Here is a 22,920-nt window from a genome sequence, read left to right as displayed (position 1 = left end):
ATTAACTATTATGCATTTCATTATGTTCTCATCCCATTAATGGATTGAAATCCGTGTCTTAATATTTTGATTGATTCACCAGTGAACACAAATTAAATAACGATTAAACGTCAAATAAGGTACACGTTATATAGATTTGGCTAATGTATTAATTTATGCGCATCGATATTTCGCGAATTAAGTAAAGCCTGTTATAAAAATAATCTTGTTTTCTCTCTACATTTGAACAGATCTTTGTGCGTCACATTATCTCACGTTAACCCTTCAGATGCCGCTGTATATTTCAGGACATTATTCATTCAACGGAGTTGATTAGCCTTCGTCGGTCGTGCCGACCTTTTAAATCACCCTTGTCTCTCGAATGTGCAAACACACCCATCGCCTCCTCAAAACTTCACCAGTTTCGTTCTCCTCGGCCTCGTCGGAAGATTCATAGCGAGCCTGATTCGATTTGCAGCGTCGTTTGAAATTCAGGCGAGGACGTATTTCATTCGTCGACGGTCAGAGAAGGAAAGGAAAGATGGGGGAGTTGGGTTGAGAAGGCGGCCCGGTGAATATCGAGCTTGCCAAATGGAGTAAACTGCAGCCTCCGGTTCGTGTAATCTTCCGGAAGTCGCCGTCTGCCGTCGATTACCTTCCTTTCTCTCTCTTTCCTCCTTTTCTTTTTTTTTTGTAAATAGTTTTGTATATCTCTTTTTATCATCTCCTCGTCACCTCCGTTTTACTCCTTCTTCGTCTTCCTTTTTTCGTCGGCTCGAATTCTCCATGCTGTACCTTCCCTTGGCCTTGGCGGTAAATCATGCGAAAGGGGTACTGCATAATCCAGCGAAATGAAGCCAAGTCGTTTTTACGAGACGTCGCGGGAATCATATTTCCGTCATGGCTCCCGGAGAACTGTTTGCTTTCCTCGCAGCGTGGGAAAAATTTCGCGCCAACGGGGAAAATGACTGCCTCCGTGAATAGAGAAATTCATAGTACGGAGCGAATTTCCACATGGCTCGGCGAATTCCGCGGGCGTTCATCAATACGCAGCAGGATATCGGTCTCCAGTATTCATTTCCTTTGGATTAGTACGCACATTGCATACAATGTATACAGGTGTATCCGGGGAAAAATCCGCTTTTTATGTAACCACCATAAAAAGTGGCAGATATTTCTGGCAGGTTCGTATGCGATACACGAACGATGACAGAGATGTTGTCGAACTGACAAAACTTTATTTTTTTTTTATGACATGCGTGCTGTATAAAAGATATTTCTATATAAGAGATATTTGTGATATCATGTGCTACGTCGCGAGTCGTTTAGGACTTGCGAATTTTATCACTTTGATTCATTTTAAAATATTTTTTAAATTTTAAATAATTAGTTATTTAATTTTTAACGATTATATTAAGTTATCGATGTTTTTTTCTAATTTCAACGCTTTCTCTTTCCTCGGCAGAAAACATGTAATATCATCTGGTATAGGATACTTATTATTCGCGGACAGTAACATAATTTCGTTCTTGATAATGAGAACTGTAATATCCTGGTGCTTATCTGTATGCGACATTCCGAGATCTATTTTCCACGAGGCAAGTTAGGGCTTCGATCGTCGTCTGAAATTCAGGGCTCGAGTTGCAGGCACCGTTTCCCGCGGGAAAACATCGTATCTCGCATTATTCCAAGCTGTCGAAATTCCAGTTTCATCAGTGTCTTCATTTCGCCTCTCCCTTTACTATATCGCGTTTTCTCATTGCAATATTACATTCTAATCATCACGTTTATCAAGAAGTTTGCATCAAAATGTGATTAGATCTTCACTTAATCAACAATAAAGTAGCATATTAAAGATGTATCTCGTTAGGCCGTCGAATCAATACTTAAAACCTTTTTTAGAGTTATTTTTAGAAGATTTTATAAATAGATAAAATTGTTTTGGTTATTTCATGTTTATATTACATAAAATAGATAATTTTATTATTATATTTTCGACTCTAAATCGAAAAATCCTACAAAAATCACAATAGCATGCGACCCGCAGGTTACGCATCACTATCTAGGCTTGACAAAACAAGTCATCTTTCTCCGTATATTTTCTTTTGTTTCAGTTTTATGAACGCCTCTATGCTTCTTAATTATGGATTGTTTACTTTTAATTCTAAGCTGCAATAATTTGAGGTATCCTGTTTTGCGACTAAATCATGTTCTATGTTATATTATCGGTTGCGTTCATCGGAATAATCGATATTGCATCTCATTCTGGCACGATCCATTAGTGGTTAGGGATCATCGGCCAGTAGCTCATGTTGATTACCACGTGGTGCACCTCCTGGCACTTCCCGCGCTTCCGGTCCTATAGGACACTATAGCGTTGCATTATAGGCTACCGGTATTATAACAGGACACGTCGTATAAATCACGTCGAATGACGTGCATGCATCGCTCTCTCAGTTGCGTCCCCTGGCGTCGACGCAAATTGCTGGCATTAGTCGTTAGTGACGGATCATGACTGGCCCTTCCGTTCCGAGGAGATCACCAGCGGCGCTGTCCTTCGTGCCAGTTTCACACGTCTAATAATTCAATTCTGTTAATATTGTTTGAATCACACTTTAATTATCAGGCAATTGTTGTCTATTAATGCCTAAACATTTTTGTTTTGTGAAAAGATTGGTTCCAAGTTGAAAAATTTATTTTCAAACTATCTAAACGCGAAAAAAATTGTGAAGTCATATCTTTATGGCATGTAATCTATATTTTTTTAAAATATAAATTGAAAAAAATCTCTTTAATCGGTTAAAATATCTAATAATTCTTTAATTGTATTAATAGAATACTTTTCTAAACATCGCACTTTGGTTGTTTCGTTTTTTTTTCTTTTACTCTTCCAAATAAAGGAACAATCTCTTTTTTTCTTGGTTGCCTCATATTTGATTCACAGTACATTTCGTAGGACAATGCTCGAATCAACAAAGCATAAACGCAATGTGTTTCTTCAGCTTTTAATGATTTTTTCAATACACGGAGTATATTGCGTGTCGGCAATCATTTATCTTTATTTTACGGAGGATACTCTGTTGCGGTTCGCACGAGGCGCGGAATTTATATTAATGGTAGCACGCATAGATATTAGGAATAATTACATTTTTCCGTTGGAATGTGGTTCCGTACATGAGAGACTCGTATATATCTGTATAAATATATATATATATATAGTGTGTATATGTATATACATATATAACATTTATTATATGAAAGTTATTGAGATAAATTGCGGATCACATTCTATTAATTTGAACGATATCATTATGTCCGTTTCATTGATTAATTTCATCTTGTTTTATTTTGCAACGTATCCTTTGTGATTTTAACTTTTATCAGTATTTCAACTTATATTGTCGTGTTCTCTTTCTATTAAAACAGGTATGTTTAATAAATATTCCAAAACTAATACTTTAGCGCGTTCAGTCTGCAATTAATAGAGTTAAAACTTCAAAATTATTCAAGCGAATTATTATCCGAGAAAGTTTTGTTCATAACAATGCATGCGATCAAACAAACACTGTAAAAAAATAATTGTATAAATATTTTTCTTTCATCCGACGGAATTTTCCGCTCACAATCAGATTTTCGATTGTACTGGTAAATATTAAACTAATTTATTAACTCTTTCGCGAGTCCAGTAGTACATATATATAATGTACCATGCGTTAAAATCACATTTTTCATAAATATCAAATTATTTAACTTAAAGAGAGAGAGAGAGAGAGAGAGCTCGTTTTAAAAGAAATTGTTCAAACTTTAATTGAAAAATATAATAAATATAAAAATTATGTATAATACATAGTAAGATCAAAAAGTTCATGGGTTAACCATGAAAGATTCAACATGGTTTGTCCAACATTACTCTTACAATGAATAGAACGTGGCAATAATATAACAATATAAATGTCCAATGTTATTTCAAATTTTTATGTTATGACTTTTAAAAATAATTAGATAGCACATTCTTTAATTCTAAAACAAAGTTGAATATTAAAGAATTAGCGAAAGCTAGCGTAGTCTTAGTACGGTTGGCCGAAAATGTTTATTCTGGAATTGGGACATCTGAAGCCAGGCCGGGCTGGCACATGCAGATACCATGTTCTCCGCAGGTGCATAAAGTTTAACTCGCAAATTCTGTAATCGCTGCGCTAGATCCACCCATTTGCTAACCGGATGAACTGCAAACGCAGATTTATACCGTGCGGTCGTATTGCCGGGCAATCGATTCGATCGAATACCGCAAAAAGCGCCCCGTTCCATGAGTTCTGTATATGAATCGCGCGTATTTAACTCGTTTTCAAATGACGAATATAATCGTTAAGAAAAAATGTCTAATTACTAAATCAATTAAAATTCTGGTTGAAAATGGACGAATCACATAATGTTCTAGTTAAATCTATTAAAATTCCAGTTATGGTAATCGGAATTCTAGTTGATATAATCAAGATCTTCTGGTTTGTGCTATTTTCAAATAGACATTTTTTTCTGTGAATGTAATTAATATAATGTGGTGTATCGTGATAGTGCGCAAATAATTTTGTAGTTAATAAAAATGCTACTATAGGATATTCAAGCAATAAATATGTTTCTTTATAGGATAATATGATTTTATTATGAATAGTAAGGTATGCAACGTGCGAAGAAACGTAAAACAAATCTTGTTACGGATATTGCACGGCATAACGAAATAGGTGTGGTAAATATTAATCAGTTTCAATGAATATCTTCACCGCACGAAAATAATTAATGCTTCGGTAAATGTGAATAATCCATAATCTTTTATAAAACGTTCGTTTTTTCCTACTCGATCGATATAACGCCTCCGAGTTTATGAATTGATTTATGAAGCGAGGAAACGTCCGAGTGTTGGTTTCTACCAGAAATGGCTTGCCCGCATCTGAAAATTGGGGAATATTATCATAATATATTCCACCTCATCTGCATTGGAATTACCGACCAGATAAGGACTCGAAGTTCGGTATGAGCGAGCTTTAAAGCGAAGTCGACTTTCCCGTGGGAAGAAAGGCATATGAAAAATCATTGGGCGGGATGTAAATTTAAAAAATTTGTTGTGCATATCGTTATAATTTATGGATTATGATATTAAATTATTACATTGATATAATTTAAGTGTCATTAAACATTGAACGTTACAAATTATTATATTATAAATTTTATGCAAAATTTCATAAATTTTTATTTTTAATGATATAGCAATAGAATAGAATGAATTATTTATAGCTCACGCCTTTCATGGGAAATCTTTATTTAGCGCTGAATTAACATGAACGGGAATGAAAACTATGGTATAAGTCGACAGAGCACCTCGATGAAATCTAAAACCTAAGGAGTGTATTTAGGTCGACTTCTTTGTTTCTGACAGCTCGTTCGTCCTGACTTTTAAAAACTACCGGACAATTTCCGTGGGTTTATCTTCGCGAAACTTGTTCAGCGCGCGCGTAAAGCTCCGCCGAGTAATTTGAACGAAAAGTAAACTCTGAGGCTCTTTATTTTGCTTGGCTTTGCGTTAGTAAGAAACTACAGTGTCTCGACGAATCGACGTGAAATCGAGACAAACTCTGAATGTTATTTTAAGTTCATTATTTCGGTTTGAATATTGTTAAATCTACTGCCGTTGATACAATATTCTTATGTACATATTTCATTATTTTCTAAATTAACTCATAATTTTGTATGCAGTCTTTTTTTATTTATTTATCTATTTACAGGTGAAATGTGCTTCTTAATTGTGCTTTTTAAATACGTCATTTGTTTGACTAAAATTTTTTTAGTAACAAATTTTATGAGCAATTAATTTCAAAACATATCTATAACATATTTTGCTGTATGTTTACCAGTAACCATGATAGTACCTATTAATAATCATTTTAAATTTTCTAATGCCTTTTTGCAATATTTTAGAGCCAAAAATTAGCGAAAATTCTGACATCAAATTTTTGTTTATAATACTTTATGCATATTTTTTTGGAAGTGTTAATATAACATAACATCGACAATCCTGAATGGATAAAAGCAACAAATTCTGAACCAGAACAAAAAAAATTAGCATTTATAAATGTCATATACTCAAATTTATTTTCAATATTTGGAGAGGTAGTTCCTCAAAGGTTCAAATGTTTGCCTTATTTAGACTAGCTGATTGTCTACATGTATCGCGAATCTTGGATGTAATTAATCTTTATGATGGTAAATCTATTTATGAGCCATGCGATATAGTATATCTTACTCCATTTACCGTAATGACGCTGCTGATATTTAGGTATCGAACGGCATCACTATATGAAGTAACGATAAGGGGAGAGAGGGCCGTTACACCTGCATGGATTTTGGGATGGCAGGCGTAGAATAAGGTCGTAAACTCCCCGGGCGTAAACCGGTAAATGGTACGTGCCAAAGTAGAATGAAGTTTCCCGACGTTGAATTGGTGGAAGACGCCCGGGCCGATCACCTCGATCGAGCGTTCACTGTTACTCGGGGTCTTCTCGTACGATCAACGTAAGCCATGAAACATGGTGCTGTAACTCCACACGCCTAGGATTACTAGTCAAAACTACCCGAGGGAGTTATATGGCAATACAGAATCGCTTAGTTTGTCTCCTCTTGCCCACCGGAAACAATCTCTACTTCTGTCGGACGCGAGAATTTCAACGGTCGCAGTGATCATTGTGTGTTTCAACCCTCGGGTTATCGCAATACTAACGGTGAATGAACGATTCATTATTCTCCTCGAACAAATCGAGATAATTGAAACATCTTGACTTTATATTTATATTTAATTTAATAACGTGTATCGCATTGGTGCGATACCATTATCACGAAAAATATGTGAATATTTATTAAGAGTTTTTATTTTAGCGCTTGCAAAATGTTTAGAAATATTACAGAGTTTTATATTTATAAATGTTTACATTTTTCCCATGCTTTTAATCAAACTTTTAATATTCTTTGATGTAATCTTCAATATTTTTTTATTAGTGCTATAATAAAAAAAATAATAAATTTTGTTAAGAGCTCAATAATTAAATATCATATCAATGAAGGATAAATCGACATTAATAAATAAACGTATAATATCTAATGGTTTTTCTTTTCTTTTTTTTTTGCTTTTTAGATCAAGTGCAATAAATAAACTTTATAATTAAATTTGGACACCTCGTGGAAGCATCCACTATCTGTAGATTATCTAGAGATAATGACGCTCTAAAATGTCTTAATTTCCGTGGAAATTCTCGAGGGCACCGCGGATGAATGAACACGATGAGAGAGAGGGAGTTCATACTTTCCGCATCTCGATAAATTCTCACAGCGAGAGAATTTATTGCACCGCGAGGGCGTCTCAAACATTCCATGGATTAACTCGTCAAAGTGTCTCTCAAGAAATTGTCCCGGCCACCCCGTTACTCTACACTATATCCTCGAGGTTGTATGCAACTATGCGGCGTGGATTGAAGTTTGTCGTTGCTAAACTTCGAGTAACGTGTGCTACCCCAAACCTCTCTCTTTCCCGTGGCAGTAATCGAGAAATTACGAGCCGTACAAGAAAGTAATCGGAAATTTGCACAACTTTGATCGCTATAGCGAGAACTGTGGTTTGATTGGGCGCTGATACTCTCGACGAAAGTATGAATATTATGTAGACAACAAGAGCAAACTATGTAAATCCAGATTGCGTGAAACGAGAAAGCAATTTATTTAGTGTGCGAGTAAACTACTCCGAGTGGAACTGACGCTTACCGTGATTCTAAGGAGCAGAAATTGAATTCCCAATCGGAATGGCAATGAAAGGAAAAGAGCACGAACGCGCGATGGATTTGTATAATTCGCTCGATCGAATTGATGCTAAGTAACTTATACAAATGAGATCGTCCAATGTGCTGACAGATAAAATCTGCATATTATGCAAAAAGAAATTATGAAAAGAAAATTACGAGAGATTCATGGAGATTAGTGATATACGAGGGTATAACATATAACGCAAAGAATGAGGGAATTCGAACAAATTGCGCAGTGAAAAAGAATAAAGACATTTATCGATTATATATATACTAAATTTTGCTTTACGACATTACATTCCAAATTCAAGCAGCGTGTTGTTTTATGGACATTCGTGAAAACTCGTGGTTTCACGGTTCTGCAGCTTCGTATACTATTATTGCACTTGAATCGCTCGATTTCCTCGTGTAATCCGATAAAGACATACGGTTCGGAAGAACGGATTTTTACGAGGGTAAGCAACGTTTGACAACCCCTTTTGCGCTTCGTATAAAAACACTGGGCGTCGACAGCGACCAGAAAAGAATGGGGAAAGAAAAGCAGCCGGACGTGACCAGGATAAGGGCTGCTTTCCCGTTTCCGATTCGTCCGAAAACTCAGAGGCTTTGGCTTGCTGATACGGAATACAAGATTGGAATAAATTTACGGTACTTCGTGCTTCGTATTAAGCATTCTATGACCTCCCTCATCGTCTTCATTTGTAAAATTTTATTCATTCGTTATCGATGATATCTTGTTTTAACATCACTAAGAAAAATTGAAATGAAATTTTTCTTTATTATATTTGAAGATTATGCACTTTAAACAAACATTTTATGACAGTTTTTTTCGAAAGAGACGTTATTTTCTTCAAAGTATTTTTTAATTTTGAGGTTGACTTTTTAAGATTACGATTCGCTGTTTTTTTTCTCTTAACCTCTTACAATCAAATTGTCTGCGAAAGCATAAAGAAGCATAAACCTTCAAAACTGCACATACCTTCGCGAATAAATTTATTCCACGCAGGTACTTTTTATAAGATTTAAGCAATACGAATGTACGCTATATTATTATTTGTGACGCAATTTGCTGCTTCTATTTCTAGACTGATAATAAGAAATAGAAATGATTGTACTGCAATTGCGAATTCTCTGGACGACAGTATTTTCACATATTGGAAATTCTATAATACTTTTATTCTCTCTACCAGATTCTTTGCACACACATGCATACACACATACTCACACGCGCGCGCGCGCAATACGAGTGTATGAATTAAAAGTATTTTAGTCGTGGATGATTTCTTATGATTTCTAAGAATATCTTCGAGTTTATGTACGACAGTAGTAACTTTTATTTTACTTCGGTAAGTGGTTGGATATTTTCGTGCAGTCGATCGTAACATATTTTATGCGCTCTTTAAAACTTATGGGTAGACATTTGATTGGTGGTGAAATATAAGGTAAATAGATAAGAAAGTATATCCGTTTGTTTTTATAAATTTACGTATATATCTATCAGATTGTTAATGTACACGCAATTTGAAGTTTTATTTAAAAAACTTTTTTTTAAATCACACTTTACAATAATTTATATTTCTTAATTTGATCTGCAACATCATAAAATATCAATATTTTTATAATGTTATTTACAAAATTAACGCGTGTAAAGAAAATAATTCACATGCTTTTAAAACAATCTTAGTTTTTGCAATACATTTTTTGGTGGGCATTCTCTATTCCTTTTTTGTTATTGTTAGCGCGTCGCATTTCTACACGTCTATTAAAAAATATTTAAATATCTGAAAAAAAATTATTCATTTGTAATATTATGAGCACATATAAATAATGTACCGATTCGTTAAAATGTTTAACAAGTATTATAACGACTTCGTTATTCATAATCTATAGTTTTTGCACACGAAATACAGACGTCAGAATATTATAAGAAGACCGCAATTTGTTTATATTTGGTTATGCTTCCGGTGTTCGCTCGTGGGATTTTCTCAAACGAGAGCACCGTTAATGAATATTTATATCATTATCGTGGCCCGTTTCTTCGTATGCAAAGAAAGCTTAACGTGCTGCCGCTTGTCCGACCTTCTCCACCTTCGCTGCATATTTTTCAGACCCGGTAAAGAAGTAACCGAGAGAAAAACAGTAAACGTATAAATCCTCTAGATTTCTCCACTAAGAAAAATGCGAGCATTGAGCTTCGTCGCAGTCTCGTTGTGACATGAGCTACGATTAAATCGTCTGAATAAATTAATACAATTAACGGTGAGAATTTAGAGATATGCCTTATAAAAGAAAATCGTATTTGAGAATAACAATAACTATATGTTTTAATCTTTAAATAATTTAATACCTAATAATAAAAAATAAATAATTAAATAAAATATAAAGAATCTTTAAATTATAAATTAAATGAATTGACATTAAATTGCTCTGCCAGAAAATATATCTGTACAAGAAGATTACGTTAGAACTACGTCGTTAAATTTTAAATTGTTTTGAATTCTTATCAGTTTTTGCTCGTTATACGTTAAGCATATGTGCTGAAGCGATCAATTAACTCTCAACTGCAATATCCGTCGTAGCCATCCGAATTTTCCGATACGTCTCGGGAAACTTCGCGAGCCCGCCGTTCGCAAAGATTGGATCGTTAATACGAACTCATTAATCACACCCGGCAAGCAGCCTATGAAATTAATTTCGCGCGTCGTTACTTTTAATGTTAGCCGATAAATTTGTACGAGATCAATTTTACGATAGACAGATTATTTTGATTTACTCTCTTTCCTGAGTTGAGTATGTTACTTGTTAGTCTCGTTGCTTTTGTTTAAATCTCATTCTTCATGAATTCTACGTAACGATGCATGGCGTTTGTCGAATAAGTTTCTAAATTTTTACATATATTTTTGAAGAATGTGGAAATAGAATAAGATTTGTTTCTTTAATATCTTTATTATAATATTAAGGAAAAGATGTATCAAATTTTAACAAATATTTCTTTGAATAGCGCTAACTTAACATTTACTTGTGGTATAAATAAATATTTACTTAATAAAAAATGATAGTTAAATAAAATTAACGATTCTTGTACTAAACAAATTGTTAAATTAAATATTTATTAAAATTTACATTTTTCTCTTAGTGTAGCAATAGTTTAATATATTATATATTGTATATATCATATATATACACTTTGTTTTATTTAATCAATGTTTTTCCATTTCGGAATATATTATGTTTTGTATGTTTATAGTTGCTGTATTATCAGTCGCTTATGACTATCGAAGTGTTTACGCTTTCGAGACACACGATCGTTCGTGTGGAGGTATCAGCGTAAATTCACACATTTTAGATCCCGCATTCATATAGTGTCCGCGTTTTATGCGCGTTTCGGGTATCGCGAGTTTACGCCCGGGGTAACATCGAACGCGGCTATGGGAGAGGAGCGAAGGATTGTCGACGTTAAATCCCGGAGTATGCGAGCTTTGTGAATTAAAGCTGTACCTGCAGAGAGTTGAAATGCCGCAGCATGCTAAACGCGAATCCGCTGTTATCGTAACGCGATGTCGGCCCCATACGAATAGAGATGCAGATGAAGCAAGCTCGATGCACAGAATTAGCGCTCCACTCTTTGTGACATATTAAAAACCGAAATGTATAGAAAGACTTTATAATTTAAACTTCAATATTCCAATATATATAGTTTTCAATGTAAAAGATATGTATTTGTCAATGTATTAATTTATACGAGAGCGATAGATATGAAAGATGAGACTTTATATTTCGCCTGTTGAACATATAAATTATTATGATACGTTATACGCACACATACACACACACAACATAAAGCTGAAGAGATTAATAATCTCGAAAATATAATCTGATTTAATAACTTCTTTCTATTTCACAAGTTCGAATATGAAATTATTTTTGCGCAGGTGGATTTAGTTATTCAAATATACTTACTATTTGTTTTTGTCAATTAGAATATTAATTTCAAAATTTGGGGTACATATAAATATCGTATATTGGATTAGTTTAATTAATTTAATTACACATTTCCCGGAGCGTAAATCAAGATTAGACTAACGAAACAAAATTAATTTATTCATAGATGAATTAAGTAATATAATTGCACGACAAAAAAGTGTAGAGGCAAGTTTTTTTGACAATGCTGAATAAAAAGAAAGAACGCGACGCATTGAAAATATCAATTTAAATGCTGCATTATTTTTTTGGTAATTATTTTTTACTTATTTAATAACAAGACCTACGTTATATTTAATTGTTGTTGATTTTATTTACACATTATTATGTATAACGTTTATTTGGATTGTAAATTAAAGCTCCGAGGAAAATATTTTATATACTTATGAATATGACAGCGTAACTTTCTTGCTTTGCAACTTTCAGGCAGCTCGAGTTTAAAGAGAACAGCGAAAAATTGAGCGTACCGGAATATGCGGAGTCACGATCGCGAAAAGTTCGTTGGACGCGCAAATTTCCGCGCGATTACTGCACGAGGAGAAACGCACGGAGAGCTGCGAAAAGCGACGGTGTGCAAAAAGCGACTAAGCGGCCACGATTAAACCACGAAATTAAAATCCGTCAGTGGTGAATGCACACTCTGGGTTGGGCGTTTTATTATAGCTTTTTTCCAAAAAATGATTCTTCCCAGAAAATGCAGCGATTTTGTTAATCCGTAGCAACGTAGCTTCATAACACGCTGAGTGTACTCTCGTATCATACTATTCTACAGATCGTTACACAATTTACCACTTTCCTTTGAGTAACAAAAATTCACGTGGATTTTAATATTTTTCGTGTATTTCCCTTTGGAATTAAAAGATGGTTATATCTGAAAAAATTTTTAATATATTTTAAATAATAGATATTATTTGGAATCGAAATAAAAGTTCATAACGCTTAAAAATTGAAGTAGTAGTGATTTCATTAAAAAATGAATGAAATTTAAATTTGAGAAAAGGATTTTAAAGTTTATAGACTCTACTTTCGAGAGATTATATTAAGTCTTTTAAATTTCTCTCTGTAAGTTTGTTAATTTTTACATATATAGAAAACTATAAACTAAACAAAATAGGAAATTTTTTTCTTTGTAGACGTGTCCAAAAAGGTTTTAAAAAATGTTGTAACATAAAAAACTTAAGGATTTTCTTTAAAAAATTGTCTTTTGAAATGGTTCCTAACATTTTTTATTTACTGAATTATCTGGATTTTTTAAATAAAAGGAGCCACTTTGATTGCTAATAATTCTATTAAAAATCATTGTAATGAAAAAATGTTAGGTATAATTTTATAAATTTTTAAAGCTGAAATTTTGCTCTATCGAATGATATAATTGCTAAATTTTTTCTAAAAACATACAAATAAAGTAACACTGTCGAGGGGAATTTTTGTTCCGATCCAATATGTTCACTATACTTTATGTGTATTGTTTAATATAATTATTAGTGATAAATAATGATATAAAAATATTTTATTTATATTAAATTTCTATATTATATAATATAATATAGTTTTATTGTAATCTAACTCAATTTTAGTATTAATTAGATGCTTGGATAGCTCGACTTTTCAACTATTTCTATTTTAAGACTTTCCTAGTGTCTAGCTCAGTTTCAAAAAACTATATAATATTTTTGCAAAATTAAATCAGAGATTATATACGAGAAAAGTAAATTATTTCGAGTCGATTCAGGGTGAACGTCCGCCATTCCAAAAAATTCTACGGCGACTGCATCGTTCATAGCGCGAAGCACAAAGCGTGAACTGAGAACGACACTTCCGCGATGTCCGACTCGCTTTATAATTGAACGAAACAATCACTGGTCTAGAGGAGACATAGACACGGCGACGCCTCACGAACATTAGACCATCGAGATGCTTTTTCTCGCGACGGAAAGGCAATTAGCCACCATAGCTTGTGCCAATCGTGGCCAGTATAAGTTTTGCAAGCATGTTGCGAAACACGATACAAACCCCAATGCCGATCTAACGCCATGCCGGTTGGAGGGGTTCCAATTTTGTTAATGCACTTCATGGTGCGATAGTTTCGAGTTTCGACACTCAGATACACGCTCGGGAAGCTCTCACCTTGAGTCGTGGTATCGTTTAATTTGCGACGAACTTGTGGAACTTTCGATCGACAGCATCCTCGAGTAACCGTCTAACGAGAATTCAACTGACCGTTGAAGCTATGGATTCTGGTTTGCATACGTAATGATTTTGCAAATTGTCATCAGATTTCAGTTACATATAGATATAGTAGCTGATGGGATCACTCGTGCTGTTACATTCTTCACTATAGATCGACTAATTATCCTGTCGAAGATTTTACTATTTTGTTGGAGATCTGGAAATTATTACTTTTTGTTTTATTTTGTCTAAAAAAAGAAAAAGGTATTTAGGTCTGATCTTTCTGGCGGCTTGTCGAAACCGCGGAAGAAAATCAACTTAAAGAAAGTCACCCAAATTTTTAGCGATTTTAGCCAGGATTTTTTCCAACAATTGGAGAGAGCTAGATAGATATTCGTTAAAAATATCAGTCTCCGGTTGAAAGCCAAACTGGTGGCAATCGCGATAATATTATTACATTTTTAGCATAATATAATAGAATCGTGACTTTTAAACTTATCACTTAAGTTGCATGCAAATTTTATATAATCAATCTTACGATATATCCGATATGATTTCTTGGCAAGGTTCTCTCTTTAACATATATATATTTCCGTATGCTATCTCGGAATTCAAGAACCGAGTGAAAGGGTACTTTTTGTTGCGATTTTCCGCAACAAAACGAGACAGCATAACGACTCCTCTCGCGGCGCTCGGGTTACCTCCGGCGTTAATTCCGCTTAACACGCCCCGGTTCTCGCCTTTTAGCCACGCACGTTACTTACGTTACCATGGTGGCCATTGTACGCAGATAGTACCCACCAGACATATACCGCAGCGAGAAGGAAGTATTAAATTTAAAGGATTGCGCAAGTCTTTTTTCTGTCGGTATTACGTCCGCGCTATTTCCCTTGTGTCTAATTATGACAAATCTTACTCATTATGTTGCACAAAAAAAGCACGAGTGACTATATTCAATTTATTACTTTAATATAATTTATGTGAATAATAATTATATTGTAGTGCACTTTATTTACCATTTTAATAAATATTATCGTTATTAAATTATTATACAATATTATAATCTATATATAAATATATATTATATATATAAATGAGAAAAATTTCCCATTTTGTTTATTTCATAATTTTTATATACATATAAAAAAATTATCAAATTTACAGAAACTCAAAAAATAAAATGACTTTTCAAAAGTAGAGATTAGTTTAAGTTTAAAAATTTCTTTTGAATATATAAATTTTGTTTATTCTTAAGAGAAAGTTACATTTGCTTAAATTTTGAAGTTCGTAGTCACGAAATTTTATTTCAATTTAATATGGTATATTAAAGCTTTTTCCAAAAAGTACAAATCAAAGTTATATCATTCTGTTTCTCTTTCTCCCCTTTTTATCTTATTTTCCTATGTCTTTAAATTTCTCTGTGTCTCTTTTCTCTCATCGTCTATGAAGCGTAAATTACAGACGAGGCTGCGGAATTTCGCACGTCAGCTACCTCTTAATAACAATCCCTCTCGACTGCTGCGGCAGCTTCACTAGCGTCTCGGAGAATTTAACATTTACTTGTGCAACAGGAGAAGACGAGGAAGGGAAGTCAAATTTAATCGACAGTAATTTCGTTCATCGTTAAACTCACTGCTGCGCCCAATCATTGGCGGCGACGGACACCCCGCATATAAACTTTGGAATTACGAAACCAACTGCATGGATCCTGCCGCGCATGATTTTATCACGACGTCGTTATTCGCTTATCTTCTATTAAGGAAAATTTTCGCCTCTATTTAATTTTATCTTCTTTGGAGATAAAACAACGATAATGGCTCAACACTTCAATTTCTCCATCTTGATAAAGCCGCTCAAATCCTTAAACTTTACTTAAAGACTTAAAGTGATGAAAGCTTTTGTTCCTCCACTTGAATGCTCTCGAAGAACAAGGTAGACAATGGACGACGGTTACTTTCAAGGTCAACGTAGCCTGAAATTCGCTCTATTTGCTACGGAACGCGGCTATCTTTATCCGCCGCAGTTGGAACCGACGTACCGACAAAGGCCGACGAATATAGCCAGTTTTGACACGAGATGTTAATTCGAAACACACGCAGCCACGATGACGATATACCGAGCCAAGTTTCTGAAACCACCACGTAGCCCTTCGTATTCACGTCATTCTAGTGACGGTTAAAAATATCATTTTATGTACAAGAGAAGATTTGAAAAAGAGAGAGAGAGAGAGAGAGAGAGAGAGAGAGAAGGAGAAAGAGAAAAGGAGAGATAGAGAAAGTGACGGTATAGATGGCATGCACTGAAAAAAATTTACTAAATTTTAATAAATATTTGTTTGACTATTATACTAATTAAACATTTACAGTAAATAAATATTTATTAAATAAAAAATACTTAAATAAATAGTTCTTCACTAAATAAATATATGTTTACATTTAGTAAATATTTAGTGCTTTAGAAGATGTTTAGCGAATTTCTTAAGCCTAGGACCGATGTTAACTGATGCTAATTCTGACAGTCTAATTACATACGGCGTAAAATTACGAGCGGTCAACGAACGATGCGTGCAATGAGCAACCCATCGATCAAATTCCTCTCCACGCCAGTCGGTTAATTTTGGCGGCAGGCCGCGCGATCCGTGGCGGGCGCGTGCCGGCGTTTATTTTCACAGAGAGTCGGAAATAGCCGGCGGCAAAGCGCGCGCTCCACCCAATATTATAATAGCGATGACTGGCGCAGCAGACGCAACAGTCTGCGGGCGAGTAACGTTCCGCTGTGCGAGAATGGGAGGTGAGTAACGTTACTCCTCGGCCGCTGTCCGTCGCTGTCCGGCGCGACGGAAGCTGCAGTTTCATGTTTTCCTGCGACCGCACTGTTCACACAGTCGTGAAAAACCGAAACGCGCTTGCCGACATTAAGAATCCGTCTTCAATCACGATAATTACGTCAAAGTTCGCGCAAATAGTCGTTCGGTTTTGTGGAGTCATGCATTAATATATTAATAGCAATAACAACGATAATAGTTAATTAATGGAGATTTTTTATTGTAAATATTACCTTTATCTGGAGATAACTGTTAAGTTAGGTAAAAATGTGAACATTTCTATCGCTTGACAGATTTGTTTTCGAATTTGACGAATTTATTCATAATAAAAACGTGATATTCATGATATTGACATTGTCAGTTATCTGACAGTGCACGCGGGTCACATAAAATGCAGCGCGGATTTATGTAGTGCCGTATCATCGCGATAAGAAGCAAAAAACACCGCTGCACGCGAAGTATAAGCGACGACGCGACGAACGGTCGGTGTGAACTATATGCAAAACGCATAAATTTGCCTGTAATAAATCAGTCAAACGTCAGTGAAACAATCTCTGCTTGCTATTAAAATTATTCGAGCACATGATGGACATTCGTCGTCACGTATAATCGGATCGAGCTGAATGGAGACTTGTCTTGCAAATCGGTGCATAAGTTTACAGTGTTGTTAATTTCCACGCGAGAGAGAGAGAGCGTTAGGATGACATCAAAAGGGTCCATGTATGATGCAGATCAATAATTGCTAGCATGGTTAACCGGATCCGGAAAATGGTAATTAACGAAAATGGTTTCGGATGCACTTGGTTGAACACTTGGGCTCGCGTTTCACATGATTTACGACGAACGTAAACCCTTTGACGATTCCGGAACACGCTCGTTTATCGTTATCGCAACTTCCGTTGTGTGGTTGCTTAGAGCCCACTCAAGGAAAGGATGATTCTAATCAATTCAATGAGGAAATGTTGTGTTTAATTCTTTAATTCTCTCTATTGATTATAAAACAAGGTCTCATTGCGATTAGAATCACATAGTATTTTATCACGTTTTATTATAAATATTGTAATATAGAATAACATAATATAACAACATATGCGATCTTATATCAGTAGTTTATAAAAAGAAAGATCTATTTTTATAAACAGAGTTTATTTTAATTCACAATGAGAGCAATTACTTATATAAACATTTTTAAATTACACGAAACACGTGGATCACTCAATGAATGGTGATATAACGAGTCGTGAAACAAGTTCGATAAGCGCAGCTGATACCGTATTATGTATAGTGCATGAAAGTGCGGATTCCCCGCGCTCAGTCAGCCTGTTTCGTCTCATACAATTAATTAGCGCTGCAGTATAATCGCGTCGCTAATCGTCCGCTAATTCTCGCGCGGACATAATTGCCGCAGCGCGGCGGCGCATCGTTGATGGGCTGCACTCGTATCGACGAGCACATCGCTGACGAATGCACGGCTCGTTGCTGCAGCGATGCTGTGTTGGGTTTAGAGGACAGAGGAGCGGGAAGGAGGAGGGGGTGGTTTAACAGAATGGCATAATTCCTACGCGATTAATTCGCGATCACTGCAATATACATCGGACATCGCATTGCGTGCGTCAAATTTGCACGCGGCGGATTATCTCGATACACGCGGCCGGTGCAGGCACATCGGAATGCGTCCAGGGATGCATTCCGATTTGCATGCACGCACGCGCGAGAGAGAGAGAGAGAGAGAGAGAGAGAGACAATGTAGAGGTACGGATCCTTTCGCCTTCCGTACTATCTGTTTGTGTTGCAACACGATCGGAATGTCAAATACGTAGATGTATAATTGCAATAATGATCGGCCCTGCGCGAGGCCTTTAACCTTATATTGCATCAAACGAGATGCATTCTAAAAACACTTTCAACATGCCGACGTTGTTGAAAATCACGATAGCTTCGTGTCGACAGCTTCTGAAGTTGGCAATTTCGGAAAAAATTGATCGTTACATACCTTTCATTTCGTGATTACATAGTGACTTTGATATCTGATTTTACGGTGAGAATAAATCTTTTGTGCCCGCAATGTAGTGTAATTTTAATTTCGGTTCAATTAAATTAACTCTTTATCTTCTTCTAGTTATAAAAATTAGAAAAAGATGAAGAGTAAGTTGAACCAAGTCGAAAGTTATCTATTTGGTAAAAACTTTATAGACACGGGCATTAACCTGTTAACACTTGGGACATTTTTAATGTGGCTGAAATATATAGCTTTACTATGCAAGATATAATATAAGATTCGTAATGTGAATCGTATGATTATTGATATTATTTTGATGTTACTTATATCAACCATGACATTATCATAAATCAATCGATTTACATTATTTAGCTTAAAGCTAAATATAATTTCGCTGAATCATGTTACGTACTTTGAACATATCACAATTGCACGTACACGAATGTGAATGTAATGCGTCGACCTGGGGATACGCAATGCGTCGTACTATATACGGAGAATGTGTCTCTAGCATATTATCCTACGGCTTAGTTGGCTTTTGATCCGATTAAAATGGTTTTGCACTCCAATGGATCGTGCATAATTGCATTGCGCGATCGTGCACGTAAAGGACCTTTGGTGGCTGCTCTCCTAAAGGAAATCCGTGTTATTTCATTAGGCGTACAATCGCTTGAAAATCACATTAATCATATGTAAGTTTTTATGCTGCTAATATAATTAATTTACGTCTGTTCGGTGGAGATTTTTTAACGAGGAGCAATCGTAACATTCGAATATTGTTTTCTGTATACGATTAAAAAGAGCCTCCGCGATACGTTCTCGTGCATAAACTTATTACGTTCGCGTATAAATTTATTTGTGCCTAAATTTATTTTAACGATAAATTTTTTTAAATATAGTGCAAAAACAGGAGTAAAAAAGAATACACTCGGTCAAGGCAGGTCTAGAGTCTATTTTTGTGTGAATTTTTAAAATTATCTCGTCATTATAGAATATTAAAACGATGTCATGTGTCAACGTTGTCCAAAATTAATTGGATGACGGTCTTTTAATTATAGTACGCTCGAATGCCGGTAACGAACTTCTTTGTCAGTCTATCACTACGCTTGTCAGAATTTGCCACGTGCGTTGAAAACTTATAACAAAGTAAAGTTTTTATGGAATAAACAATAAATCTTTGAAACTCTATTTGTCAGACTCTGTCACTCTTCTGTCTTCGATTGTGTGTAGCTCCGCGATATCAATATTACGAGATATTTCACTTAACTGCGTCAGTTGAGCGAAACATTGAAAAACCATTCTAGTTTTCTTCGAGGTATATCGCCTATATTCATCAGAAATTTTCCATTATCCTGTATGCCGCATGCGACACGAACAAATACGTCCTTCAACGAAAACTATAGAAATAGCGATTCGATGTACGACGCGCGTCAGCTGGTGTCGAGAGTTTAAACGACGCTCTTTTGTTCTCGCAATAACTGACCATCATTGATCGGGACAGTGCACGATCTAATCTGCTCTCATGTAAGGTCTCAGAATCAATTAATCGCTTAACCTTTCTCTGGCGTGCAGAGGTTTAAATCATCTCGCACAGTTATAAAATTTTGGGTTTTACGTCATCACACAACATCGGCATTGATTCTTGTCAGAAAAATTTAATCTTTCAACGAAGGTCAATAGCTCCTTTGAAGTTCTATTAGAATATATGCACTTATCCCTCGTATATACTTGTAATTATCTTTCGATTTTGGTTGTCCTCACTAAAACGTTCCACTGAAAATCGATTACTCTCCAGCTGGAGATCCCGAAATGATTATCAGATTTGACTTTCTCTTGCTGGAGATATCTTTCTAAAAACCGGAGGGAAGCTTATGCGCGGACTTCCCTTACATAAACAAGTCATCAAATTTTCCGCGTGCCAGAGAGTCGAAGATTTTGTTAAAATGCCGGAGAGATAATGTTTGTGATCTGTGCTGAATTCACCGTTTCAAATATTTAAAACTTCTTAATATTTATTTTCACAATGTGGAAAAAAAAAACAGATTAACTTTAATCTTGGTTCAACTTACTCCTCATCTTTTCCAAAAATTAAAAAAACATGAAGAGTAAGTTGAGCCGAGATTAAAATTAATCTACATTGGCGGAAACAAGCATAAGTGAGGCTAAATAAAATTTATACCGAAAATGTATTATATTTATATAAATATAAAGAGAGAGAGAGAGAGATGAAAATAATATTAAGTGCGTGTGTTTGTGCTTTCAGGTGAATGGCGACGATGAGTGGGACTACGAGGATATTATTTTGGAGCGGGGCGGGGCGGGTCTAGGTTTCAGCATTGCCGGCGGCACAGACAATCCCCATTACGGCAACGACACCGCCATTTACATTACTAAGCTTATACCGGGCGGTGCCGCGGCCGCGGACGGCCGGCTACGTGTCAACGACACGATATTGCAGGTGAACGACGTATCCGTTGTCGACGTACCGCATGCGGCCGCCGTAGACGCACTCAAGCGGGCCGGCAACACCGTCAAACTGGTAAGCTTCACCCTCTATTCTCCAATCTCAGTGCACCGATACAAGCCTGCGAACAGGTGACTTGTTCCTATCGCAGCAGATCGCTTTGCTGCATTGACGTGCCCTTACAAGCTCAATATCGAGTGATAATTTAACACGATGTGTATTCATGTTATAATAAGGTATTCTTTTAATGTAAAGAAAAAGTATATTAATTATTTAGTCCTTTGTGGTCACACATATTTGATTTCAGAAAACGTTTAAGGCTCTATATCTCTAAGTTCTTATTTCGAAATAGGATTTAACCTACGGCCATTTACCTGAATCAAGATACCCTCTTTGAATCTTTGCGTCTAGACGCAAGGTATTGCTCCCAGCGCGTCAGTATAATATGCGTGTAGCAGCTGTTCGCGCAATATCGTTTTTGCGCTGGGGTCGTTCTAACATCAATCGTGAACTATTACACTATTTTTTTTCAGGAAGTATCAAATCTGTAGAGTACAGCCATAAATGTTTTATTTTAAAAAACTTTAAATATTATAATGTTTCTTTTAAACTTATTTTTCAAAAAAACGATTACGCAATTTTTTTTAAATAGATTAATTTGAAAATTTGTACAAAGCCACTGTGTGTGTTCTTATGTTTTACAATATTTAAAGTATATTTGGTAAGTTTTTTTTACTTCAGGGAATGAAAACTATGAATACAGCAATTGCGGTTAAATCAGAGGGGGCATTTTGTCTCTGTGTGACTATTACAAAACTTTCGAGAAGTGTGCGATCACAAAGGGTTAAACAAATACAAATACCTTTATGATTCGCTGATTATAAAAAATGAAGAAGTGATATCCGGATCAAAATATTGTAAGGAAATTAAGATGCAACTAAATAGTGACAAATACTAACTAATGCATTAAAGATGCTGAGCACAGTACTCTGAGCAAGATATGATGTATGGAAATCTGAAATTCGAATTTAATTGAATCGTATCCGCAGTGCAATGGCAACACATTGTTACGGTGATCACATGCCATATCATATGCACATCTCAAGTGCGCAGATTTAATTGGGCGACGAATGTGTCGGGAATAATTGAATTGCAAATGCTGTAATGCGTATGCTTTCTACTGTTAAACTCACCTGCGTGCATATTCAATTTCTCAGTTACCTACCAATAATTACTAACTGAGTGGTTAATTAACAGAACATTAAACAATGATATTATCAGCGCATTATCACCGTTTATTTATATGCATTTTAATTTGTTGAAAATTAAGATTAAAATGATATTTTATGCACCGTTTGTCAAACTCATTGACGCTAAATCGATAATATTTTAATCGCTTTCATTATCATGCCGCTTTCTACCTCGAACTTCCTATTTTTTTATCAAAATATTTGCGATCTTTTCAGTTTAACGTCGACATTTCGAGTTCCAGAAAGTTTTGCAGAATTGAGGGTCTTTTCCGAGCTTCATATTTGTCATAAAGACGCGTCGAATATCTTTGGCTTATGCCTGAGAAAAGTCCCGAAGCGACGATCATTCACCCGGGCCTTTCGAAATTCCTGTAGCCTGGCAAAGTCGTCAAGGGATGAAGGAAAGTTTCGAT

The 22,920-nt window shown here is 35.4% G+C and overlaps 1 protein-coding gene across 9 annotated transcripts in view; it reads left to right on the top strand.

The window, feature by feature from the left end:
• dlg1 (MAGUK family member discs large 1) overlaps positions 1-22,920 on the top strand; it is a 540,434-nt gene that overhangs the window by 441,548 nt on the left and 75,966 nt on the right. For all 9 annotated transcript variants that reach the window (XM_018540590.1, XM_018540588.1, XM_018540591.1 and 6 more), the window contains one exon: positions 21,057-21,332. In XM_018540590.1, coding sequence (XP_018396092.1) covers positions 21,057-21,332 — 276 coding nt within the window. The remainder of the gene's footprint in view (positions 1-21,056; positions 21,333-22,920) is intronic.

Source organism: Cyphomyrmex costatus, unplaced genomic scaffold (genome assembly GCF_001594065.2).
Source record: "Cyphomyrmex costatus isolate MS0001 unplaced genomic scaffold, Ccosl1.0 scaffold254, whole genome shotgun sequence".
Classification (NCBI taxonomy): domain Eukaryota; kingdom Metazoa; phylum Arthropoda; class Insecta; order Hymenoptera; family Formicidae; genus Cyphomyrmex; species Cyphomyrmex costatus.
The sequence above is the reverse complement of the archived record's forward strand: the minus strand, read 5'-3'. Positions and strand labels throughout refer to the sequence as shown.